At 39.2% G+C, this 12,165-nt stretch overlaps 1 protein-coding gene across 14 annotated transcripts in view; it reads right to left on the bottom strand.

Moving 5' to 3' along the window:
* The window catches only part of PARD3 (par-3 family cell polarity regulator), a 443,013-nt gene that overhangs the window by 160,988 nt on the left and 269,860 nt on the right, over positions 1–12,165 (bottom strand). For all 14 annotated transcript variants that reach the window (XM_030229752.2, XM_030229789.2, XM_030229776.2 and 11 more), the window contains one exon: positions 4,513–4,663. In XM_030229752.2, coding sequence (XP_030085612.2) covers positions 4,513–4,663 — 151 coding nt within the window. The remainder of the gene's footprint in view (positions 1–4,512; positions 4,664–12,165) is intronic.

Below are 12,165 nucleotides of genomic sequence, written 5' to 3'. Positions count from 1 at the left end.
CCTTTCAAAAGTTTTTCATCACAGAACAATGATGCTCGAATTTCTTGGACAAGTTACCAATCTAAAAAGGCACAGCCTGAGAACTACACCAAACTATTGGGTAAGAAGGGTTCCCATCTGTTTGTGCAGAAAAAGAAGCCTCAGAGTTCCAGTACCAAATGGCTGGTCTCCTGATCTATGAGGATTTTCATCCTACAAGGAAAAATAAGCCAAGCAGCATATTTCAAAAAATATTATACACCTTCAAACCTATTATACACCAGAAAATAATTTGTACCTGAATTAAACCACCAGCATGGAGCCCTTTAAAAAAATCCTGATCACACAGTACATAGTGTGAATAACAGGTTTATTCATGAAGAACTAAACTGCTCCAGGTCCTTTCAAATCTTGAAAGTCCCTGAAGTTCAGTTAATGTGTTTGCTGGGATACCTTGGCTCCCATACTGACACTGCATTGTCATGTGACAATGAACTGTTTCTGGCTTGATCCTTTGTGCTTTTGCTATTGCTTTCTCTTTAAAGGTCTGCAAAATCTGTTGAACACTCTCACCGTATGCTCAAAACCCAGCATTACCTTATGAATGACTCATGAGCATGTTGATACTGTGGGACTCAGACCAATAGTACAACGAATGCCCAGAGAATGACTAACAAAGATTTCTCTGCTGTATACAGGTCTTGGATTTCAAGAAAGTGCTCAGATCTGTCAGCTATTGTAGAAGAGCATCACATTTTGATGAGATTCCTGGCCAAGGAACTACATTCTGATTGTAAAGGGTTATTTTCATTTCACTGAGACACACACTCTACATCCCTAGCTAAATTTTTGTCAGTAGTGCTTCCTCCTGATTCTACCCTTAAGACAGCAATTATTTATGTAGAGAACAGAGTATTTCCTGTTGTGTAGGAACCATCAAACTTCACAAAGTTCTGGGGGATCCTTCAGGATGAAAAGCAGATTCAGTGCAAGTGATTGTTATTCTGTGTACCCCCTGAAAAATATCTTCTGTTTAGTCACCGTTAGCAACGAAACCCGCCACGTTCATAAAAAAAAATCGGCAACTAGAAGGAGGAGATGAAAGAGGACTTTGTACTAAGCTGTTTGTTGAATAAGAATAATTTATATAGACAGCAGCTATGTATTTGTGTATTGTAAAACTCAGGAGCATAATGCATGATATACAAGAATGTCAGAAGAAGACTTGAATTTTTAATTAGAGAGCCAAGCAAACCAGTATGAGATAGTTGTTTTATTGAATAGCCTGCACCCTGGAAATAATAAAACAAATAAATATAAGGGTTTCTTACAGCCATCTAATTCTTACAAGACCCAAATGATATAAATAAAATATCCCATCTCCTCCAAACCAAAAGTATTCCCTGAATACAAAAAGTTGTATCTTTTCTCCATCAGAAATCTTCAGTGAAATATTACCAAATGAAAAAGCATAAGAAAATCTATAACAGCAATAACCACCTAGAAAAGTAGATCAACATAAGAATCATCAGAAACATGAAAAGATTCACACAGCCTTATTGCAGTAAGCAAACATTATTTTACATAATTTAAATCACATCCTAAAATTGGTATTTTATTCCCACTCTCACAGCAAGGCTCTGACAGCCAGTTCTTGCTTGTCAGTTATGAAGGAGTAAGGAAATTGTCTTAAATACCTTTTCTGAAATTACATTAATGGTATTTAACAGAACAAAACACTCCTGAAATATTTGTTCCAACTTTAAGTAATGACTAAAACAAGAAGGCATTTTCCAGACTATAAAATTGTTACTTTTGAATACTTTAAATTAGGAAGGAAGAAAACTCAAACCCATCCAAGAGCAAAAGCAGCAGGGAGACCTGTTCCTTCCATGAAAACAAACTGTCATCTCCTCGCTAAAAAGTACTGAGTACTAAAAGTTTACTAAGTTAAATCCATTGAGGAGTAATTCAAAAAACATCAGATGATTCAGAGAGCGCATCAGAGGGGTACTTGATATGGGGAGAGCACTCAAGGGAAGCAGCACTGCATAAAGCACTCCTTTGGGCTTGTTTTCATGAGCAGGACAGGTGTGGGAAGGTATAGACCTCCAGTGTTCTTCAGCCAGGTTGTTCTTAGGACTAATCCTCAATTTTAGGCCAATTTTCAAGAGATGAAGAGTCATGTAACACCCACAAACATTCTCAGGAAATAAAAAAAGCCCTGCTTTTTTTCTCACTACCAACCCCCAAAAAGACAGGGATTCAACTGCATAAAAAGTGACTGAGTCTTTAAAATGTTTGCTATTCTGAAACAAGTAACTGCACCTATCTCTCCCAACAGGCAATACCTCCCTGTTGTATGGTACTGCAAGAAAATTTGAACGTAAAAGGTTATGAATACTGCCATTTTAATTTAGTAGTGCTGATTAATTCTGAAAAAAATAGTCTTATTAGAAAACTGACCATTCCCCAAAAACTGGGTTTAAGCATCACAGGTCTGTGCTTCTGCTGTGATTGCAGAAGGAACAGTCCAGTCCTAGAAAGACCAGTTTTAGTTACACGTCACTAGATCACATTTACTATGAGGTTCAGGCACAACTTGATTTTCCACTAATGTGCTTCCACTCAAGATTTAGTGAATTAAAGTCACAACCAACCAAGTTCTTACATAGTTCCTGGTCCCTGAAAACAATTCAGAAAAACAATGATTCACAGGAAATCAAAACATTTACTTCAGGTTATGAGAAACTTAGACAATGAAGTATAGGGGTTTTTTTTCTATGTATACAATGCCAAGGTATCGAAAAGTATTAGATTTTAACAGCTTTGGAAACACTTTTTTGGTTTTTTGTGGTTTAAACATCAATTACTGACTACTGCTAAAGGAATAATAGCAGACTGATGAACCACTAGTTCAATTTGGCATGGCAAGTCTTGTGCTGAAGCAAACTGGATTGCTGACACAAGTGCTCCCAGACTTTCTCAGGGCTCCCTCTCCCAACAAAAACGGACAACGTGTTTAAGTGATAATTTGTTAACACTTATATGAGCTCTGTGTGTAAATCCTCTGCAGCACTGATGGAAAAAGCAGAAGGCAGTGCTTTGCAAATGTTTTATCTAAAGCACAAGTTTTATCTTGACACAAGAAGAACTATCTCTTTCTATGGGAGAGTAGTGCTACAGACTTCAAATTATTTTATCACTCCTTAAATTTGTTGACAAACAAATACAATTTTTTCTAAATTTTTCTCTTTAAGAGCATATGACTTTGGGTGACATGGTTTCACACTGCCTTGATTTTCATGTGTGCATCTTTTCTTCCAAGCTGCACAAAATGAAATGCAATAGCACAGAATACGATGTGTTTCTAATTACTATTGCCCAAATGCACAAAAAAGGGCAAAAGACTTACTAGAAGAAATACCCTAAATAGCAAGATTTTGGATTTTCAGAGAGTTTAATAGCAGTCCTATTTTGCTACCACAAAGAAAATGCAAAATCCAAAACACAACAATTATTTAAAAAAGAAAATGTGGGTGAAAAAAACCTAAACCAATCCAAATAAAAAACTATAGGGTGCAAAATAGACACAAACTGTTGACTGGAAAAGCCTATGTGGTAGACTAATTTTCTAAGGCTGAAAACTAATCTAAAGCAATTGATAACTAAGTCATACCTCATTTCATGTGAAGTTTATAGCAGCATCCTCTAATATATTCTGTGTATCTAATATGCTAAAAAAAGTCCTAGATTTAATAGTCATGTCTTCTTTTTAAAACTCGTAACTCAAGCGAGCACTCGTCACGTCTTCTGTCAGGTGTTATTTGCATCAAGCTGCTTTTTGTGTTTAAACTTGAAAATCCTTTCAAACTAATCCCATCCTAGTCAGTAAATCCAACCACTCCTGTGGCAAGGCAAGTCTTTATTACCTAGCTCTGTACATCAGAAGTTGAAATGCAGCAAAGCAAGCACTAATAACCTCATTATCCACTGGGACCATGCAGATGGCAGGGCATAGAATCTACACAAGGGATGCTCATAATTAGTTATGAGGTTTTAAAATTGGTGTCCTACAAAGCAAATATTCAAATAAATTAATAAGTCCCCTAATAAGCATAAATGAATGCAAGTTTGCCTTATTTATTTTTGTATTTTAGAAGGACTGAAACAGAGAAGAAATACTGGGAAAAAATCATGAATTCCCATGAGTCACTGACTTTGAAGCAACATGGAGCCTAGACCAACCAATAATTTATTGTCCCAAACCAGGCACTGAAAGATCATGTTAAATGCTACTATTATTAATTCTATGACCTGTCACAGGATGCAAAATTTACTTTAGAATCCCACTTTACCATCTTCCTCACATTAACTATCCAGAAGGCTTGCACAGAAGAATTTTAAGGCACGTTTTAAGTTGGTCAGTGCAACCTCCATGTCCCCAATTCCCACATAACACATTACCCACCCTTCAGTGAATCACAGAGGGAAATAAAACATGCCCTGCTTAGCAGAGCAGCTTTGACTCACCCATTATCCTGCCCAATGCCACGTTCTTTGTGGGTGACTCGCTGAGACCCTCGATCCCGCCGTAGAGGGAGTGGGAAATCCTCCGCTCCCGGTCATCCAGCATAGTCTCTATGGGCAGCTCTGGCCCGGAGGGGCTCCCAGGTGATTCCAACTGCAAAGAGAGGGGAAAATTAGTGCCTGGGGTCCCCTTAACCACATGGGGGAAGTGTAACAAATTGCCTAAGGCCTAGACCTGTCTGAGCACCAAATGAGCTAGAACTTCTCATCCTGGACAGCGATAATTCGCAATGACAGCTCTGCCTAATGACCAACTTTCTAACCCCTTTACACTGCACCCCCCATGGTGCCCTGTCAAATTTCAAATCCTTCAACAGAAAATTGGTGAAAAAAAACTATTCCATTTTGGTGCCTCTTTGTTGGATAATTTCTTAAACAGACAGTTGGGCTGTTTCCAATGCCATCAGCAGACAGCTGGGCCATCTTCTGCACACTGACAGCTGAACACAACAAGGCCCTTGTCAGGAGCATGGAACAGGAACTCTCATTTGGAATTGCGCTGCTGCTGCCACAGTGGTGCAACTTGCTTTCAAATGAAATCATCACACTCTGAAGTTTTGTAATTAGGAACAAAAGAAAAAAACCACAAAAGTTGTCAGACTTCAATGCAATTTTTATTTTTAAAATAAAAATTGAGTTCTTTGTTCTGTCTTTCCTGACTGCAGAGTAAAGAGATCTTACATGCTTCATTCAGCCTGGAAGCTCCTCTAATGTCTTGCTGCAGCATCCAGGCAGAGACACAAAAGCAGAACTGGCAGGACCCGGGGTGCCCTCCAGCCCAGCCCTCAAAGCCCTGGACCCGACAGGTCCCTGCCCACCACAAATGAGGCCAGACTCTCCAGGACATCACAAGAGACATGAAGTATGTGGTGGAAGGGATGGACACAGGCTGCTTGGCCACGTGCACACTAAAGAGAAAGGCTGCATATACAGCCTCCTGCCCACCCCAGCTGCTCTCCTTCAGAAGACTGCCTGAGTATCTTCCCAGCCCAGCCTTTGCTTGCAGAAGCTGGTCATCCCTTGTTTTCCTACAGCTGTCTCTTGGATTTTTCAAGAGGATAGGAAAAAGTCAAGTTCTCCTTGGTGAGCCCCAGAGAATCAGAGCTCAGGGGAACGCAGCACCCAAGAGAGGCAAAGAAAATAACTTGGTATCATCTACCTGGTTTTAGCAAGCCCATGAGCCACAGCTCTGCTGTCAGCACAGCCCCCAGGAATGAGAAGAATAAGTACCTGTGCATTCACAGGTCACTGTGGATGCCCAATGTAGCAGGGCCCAGGTGCTCCCTGCAGAGATAAGAGACTCCCCACACCATGGCCCAATCCTCATGCCATCCAGCCTTCCTGCTGCCCCTAAAGCTCTTGGTTCACCTGGGCTCCAGCACCCTATTGTCCTCTCAGTAATGTTACAAGGCACTTTGCCAAGACCATTAAACCAATTCACCTGAACATTTTGAGCTGACTTTGGTTCTATTACAAAGAAAACAACTATTCAAAGTAAATGTATTTTGCAGAAAAGTAGTATGAACTCATGTATCAAAGCATTAGTTTTTCTCACCAACACGCCTCTCCATATTGAAGCAAATAGTTAAACTTTAAAAGCAGTGTCCTTACACAAACCCCACAGCATTTGTTTCATACATATTGAAATGCAGGGGGGACCATATACTCACAGTATGCTGCAAACTATTTGAAGCCACTGGAAATGCTTATTCAAAATACTGCCTGATCTCCAAACAAGCACGAGAGGAGTAGTTCATAGTTTCAGCAATTACAATAACAAGCAACATATTGGTTGTTTTTTGTTTTTGAAACAGCTGCCCATTATTAATCACTCCACCCGCACTCCCCAGACGACTAAGAAATGCATGCTATGAAAAAGTTTTAAAAATCTGCTTCAAGGGCTACAGAGCCCTGGGCTTTGTCCCCAGCAGAGGCTTTGAAGTGAGCCCGATGGGCGGATGACTCCTGACACGCCGGTGCTGGCGCGACGCCCGGGGCACGGGCGGAGGGTTGCGCAACGCCGCGTTACGGTCAAGGAGACCGCGATCGGGAGGTCGCAGACTCTGTAAAAATTATTATTTCTCTTCAAAGCCATCATCTGTTTAATATAAATGAGATATTTAATGAAGTTCCAAACTGTAGACTTATCTCTCCCAGTTTGATAAGCACCGGGGAGATTTACTGCATCGGAGGGTCAACACAATTACAATTGGAGGCACGTCAAGCTGCAGGAGAATAATAAACTTGCAGTGCAAGTGAATTAGACTCAATAAGGTTTAAATTGTGAAATGAGGATTTGTTTTATTAGTTTTTTTAAATTGCAGATTACAACTGACAGCTTTACTGAAAAGTAAATTAAACAATATTTGTAGACTCTGTTATAAAGGAATCTAAGGCACATTTGAAAAGAAATGTTAACTTCTGAAACACTTTACAAAAAAAAGAGCATAGCAACACTAGACTGCTTGAGAGCTGAAACTTGCGTGATAAAGGTACTAAATTATGAACTACCCTTTATTTCACTGCCTTTAAATAAGGTGTGAAAATATCAAAGTGCTTTGGGACTTATTCTCCCAGTGCTATATTGATGGCTTTATGTAACAAGTGTCCAGCTTTTAGTGAGCAATATCACACAGTCCTTCGTGTGACAAGCCATCAACTTTCAGATTCAGTTGTAGAAAGATCGCAAGAGATTTTCAGAAAGACACTGACAAGAAGATGGTTCAGAAGCAAAGAAAAATATAGAAATTCATTCCTGGTAATACTGTGAAGTCCACAATAAATAAAAGAAATAGCAGGAGTGTTGCATTTATATGGCCATGTTTTGTAAAGTGAATCACATATTTTATAATTTCCATGAGTAAAACTTGATCAATTTTTAATTAGCATCTCAAAAGATGAGTTTAAACAAAGGCATTGACAGGCAGCTACACAAATATTTTACAGAAGATACAATGCCTTTTATAAAACACCAAAAATTAGACAACTGGCTGTCACAAAAAAACCCAAAATGCCTTTTCCTTACATTGTTAACACAAAGTCTGTGCAAGAAAAGAAACATAGAATTTGCAAACTGTTGTTGTGGGCAAGACAAACATTCCAACAGTACAAAGCAAGACTGCAGTTCAAATTGACTTGTTCTTCGTGCTGCATTTCTAATGAAGAGCTGGAATTACACATTCTAGTTCCTTCTCTTAGCCACCCTCAGTGCTATCTGATATAATTCAATTTGATCAACTGATAAAGAGTGGGCAACATAAACAAAGCTGTACAAATTCCTAGCTTCATTAAAGGGCTGGCAAGGAGAGAAATCCATGTGGCAACTGGCCCCCTATGAACAGCTGCTGGAATACCCCTTGGTGTGTCCAGAGCCACAGACCAACTGAGGGTGGATGAAACCACAGGAGATTATCCAATCCAACCTCCTGCTCAAAGCAAGGTCTGCAAGAGTAGGTTGCACAGTGCCCTGCCCAGTTGGGTTTTGAATATCTCCAAGATCAGAGACTCCTCAACCTCTAGGGCACATTGCGCCAGTGCTGACCTCTAAGAAGGATTTTTTTTTCTTATGTGTAAAGAAGTTTCTTGTATTTTGGTTTGTGCCTGTTGCTTCTTGTCCTGGCACTGGGCAGCCCTGAGAAGAGTCTGGATCAGTATTCTTTATTACTTTATTACTTTCATCAGGTATTTATAGACACTGACTGGTAAAGATCTCCTGATTTTTCTTCTCTCTAGACTGAAAAGAGAGAGCTCCCTCTCTGGATCCTAGCACTGATCTGTACTAAATGATGATATTTGTAAAAATGCAATAAAACCTCCCATGCTACAGATTGCCTGTAGCTCATTTTCTATCCATTCTCTTAAATTAAATAAACCAGATTACATTTTTTTTAAAATAAAAAAAAGGCTCTACCCTGACCCTTTGTCATTCAGATAAAAAACAGCTGTTTGCTAAAGTACTGCTTCTACCAGCTAGCCCAGCTGCTGCTTATCTAGATGATAAAAGGACAAATAATGCAGTCCCTTTAACTTAAACACCACCATCCATCCTATTTGAAGTTATGTACATAAATATGAAAAAGTCTTCTGCACAAGAAGAGTGCCAAAATATTCAAAGCATAAACAAACTTTTTTTTTAATGAAACAAGAATCAGACTCCCTTTTTCCTTCAGAAAATAAATTGCCCAAATATAGGAATGCAAGCATTATGGATGTTAAAGAACTCGGTACACAAATTTGCTGTATATGACACTGCATCCAGAATGCTGAAGCTCTGTCATACAGAATTATTCTCCAGGCTTTTTTTTTCCTTCTTATCTATGCACTGTGTTTAAGATGTCCAAAATACTACAGCTTCATTTTCCAACACAGACACTTTTAAAATACTACTAGACTATATCAAGGCATCAATATCAAAGGCATTAAAGAAACTAAGTTTTCATAGGACTTGACTAAATTTTCATTTTCTGGGTTGAAAACTGGCTAAAGAATTGGACACAAAGATTGATCTTCAGGATGGAGAAGAGTTGTAGATTCCCCTAGGAATTAGAGCTGGGAATAGCTTAAGTTGATAAACAGCTTTATCAATGAGTTGGAGATGGGAATGAACAGGGAAATCACTGGGTTTGGAGGAGATGCTAAAGACTTTTTGACAGTTAAATTCCAAAAGGTCATCACAAGACTAATCTAGTGAGAAAGAAAAAACAAACCTGTCACCTACATTTCAATGTAGCTAACTTGGCAGTGCATGCAGGGGAAAATGATGCTGAATATTTTAGTTTTCACACACACTGGAAAAGAAAAGATGCTTGCTTGTTTCTTTTATAATGAAACCACTCATTTGCAAAGCCTCACTGATCTATCAGTCGATTTATATAATGAATTATGAGGTCCTTATACGGTCTGGAATCAGGACTCTGCTTCACAGTTTGCTCATTTTTAAAGGGAGAAAAAAATGAACAGACATGCATGAAGAAATCTAGGGATCTGCAAATCATTTGCAAAGCTTCATTTCAAGCAGGTTTGGCAAAATAGTCATTCTGTCAAAAAAAAAAAAGAAAAAAAAAGAAAGGGGGAGGTCTAAACAAGAAAAACCCTTAAAAACCCTTGAAATTTCTCATTTTGAGTAAAATGGTGACACTCTCTCACTTAACGGCAGACAAGTGCTGCCTGCCTGTGACATGAACAGAGTGCAGACAAGCAATCTGTGTCTCTAAGCTGTCCAGGTTGCAGGACTAAAAAGCACAGGATTCCAAAAGTAACAATTACCTTTATTTTCTTGAATCAGCACATGGAGGCACCAGCTGCAGGGCTGTGCCTGGCAGTTGTGCCTGAGTGCTGAGCACGTTCTGGCGATGCAGCCGCCAGCTGTTTGCCCATAAAGGCTAATCACAACAGCATCACTAATTAACAGAACACAGCACAAGGAACTCCACTGTTTCTCCTAAAATCTGAGCAATTTAAAAAATTTCAAGCCTGAGTTAAAGATCTAAAAAGCTGATGGCGGCCTCTTTTGAAAAATGAGGTGTTAAATACTGGCCATATAAGAATATCGAGTCAATATTATTGTTATTCTCTCCATTTTTCCCCACTGTTTTTACAGCTTTGGAAGTGTGTCTTAAAGACTCTCTCCATGCTTATGTAGGAAACTTGATGAGTTAAAAAGCAAGGCTGGAAGCTGAAAACACAGAGCAGAACAGAATGTTTAACTTTTTTTAAATGGGGGGCAAGGGAACATCAGATATAGCCAAATCCCAAATTAAATATTTTTGTTACACTAATCTAACCATGTCCATCGAATATTCAGTGTGTGATTTTGTCTGGAGTGGCTGAGATATTAAATGCAGTTTTGCAAGGTTTGTAGTAGTGCAGCTTGCAGAATTCTACATTGCTGTACTCTGTATAGACATAATGCAAACAGTAGAAAAACTCAGATGCACAGCTTTGGCTTAGAGTTCATTCATAGCTAACACTCCATGCTTATATCAATATTTACTACAAGACAATTCCCTTGAAAACCTAGATGGATTACACACTATCTTTTGGTGAGTCAATGAAAATTCTTCCTACAGGCAAATCTTCAGCAAAACCACAGCAGCACAAAATCTCTTTTTACCTTCTGGGAAGTCTGTGGTCTCTTTTGACTCTACAGTTATGGAAGGGCTGATGATATAAATGATCTCCTCCCTGCCTCTCTGAAGTCAATACTCTTATGGTGTTTATGTACATTTACATTGTTACTACAGTTGCTCTGAAGGCTTAGTTTACAACATGAGAACTTGTGAAGCTGTTTGAGAATAATGATGGCATGGGAAAGGAGTATCCGAGGTCACTTCACAAACTTTTTAAACAGCTTCATGTTCAAGAAGCCAAAGAAAACTCTCTGACAAAGACAGTGCCTCTGCAGCAGATCAGGAGCAATTGTTCTGCCTCTCTCAACCCAGGACAACAGAGGTTCTGCCACTCACTTCTAGACAGCAAACAAAATACAAAAAGTACACAAAAATCTAGTGTAAATTGAAACATGCAGAAACAACAATCTGCAGAATCGTGCTGCAAAATAAATTCTCCCTTCTCAGCTATTCTGAGGGCTGATTATGAAAATTGACATTAAAACCAAAAGAACAGTTTCATACCACTAACTGCCTTAGAAATCCAATTCAAACTCAGTTTTACCAAAGAAAGAAGCAGACTGTGTAGTCTATCTCAAAGGAAGTCCATTTGACTTTGCAAATGCAAAACAACTGCTGGACATGAAGGCATGAGAAAAAAAGGCTTGGGTTTTTGGTTTTTTTTTTTTTCTTTTTGCTGTTATTTTGTTGTGGGTTGTTTTATCATCCAGAGAGCAACTCCTTTTATCATCCAGATGTTTAGCACAATTATTTCTGCACTGGCATTATCATCCCTCGCATGGATTTCCCTTTTGAGACACCTGTGGGTGCTCCATGGTGTGGCAGGGAATCAGCCAAGACCTGACCTCACAGGACACTGGAACAGAGCACAGTGAACACGGTTCTTGGTGACACACAAGAGGGAATGACACCACACCAGCTCCACTTAACTGTAGTTCAGACCAACAAGAAACAAAGCTATGTTTTTGTCTACAAAGTGGGCACATAGAATGCCGAATCAACAAAGGAAAGAAATCAGTTGAACAGGATATTTTTATCTGCTGTTTTTTTATGGTGACTTCTTTGAAGAACAAAAAGAGGGAGAAGAGCATAGAAAACACTGGGAAATACTTTCTCAAAAGTTGAACATTTCTTTTTATATTTAGTTAAACCAGTAAACCCCCCTTGCTGAGGAGCTGAGGGCATTTAGCCTGGAGTAAAGGGAAGGCAAAGGAGAGACCTTTTGGTCTCTACAACTGCCTAAAAGGAGGATTTAGACAGGTGGGGGTTGATGCTTTCTCCCAGGTAAAAAGTGATAGGACAAGAGGAAACAGTCACCAGTTGTGCCAGGGAAGGTTTAGACTGGATATTAACGAAAATATTTCATGAAAAATAGAGTCAAGCTTTGGAACAGGATGCTCAGGGAAGTGGCTGAGTCACCATCCCTGCAGGTCTTTAAAACATGTGTAGATGTGGCACTTGGCAATAT

Source organism: Serinus canaria, chromosome 2 (assembly GCF_022539315.1).
Source record: "Serinus canaria isolate serCan28SL12 chromosome 2, serCan2020, whole genome shotgun sequence".
Lineage (NCBI taxonomy): Eukaryota > Metazoa > Chordata > Aves > Passeriformes > Fringillidae > Serinus > Serinus canaria.
Note: the sequence above shows the minus strand (reverse complement) of the source record. Positions and strands in the feature narration are given on the sequence as shown.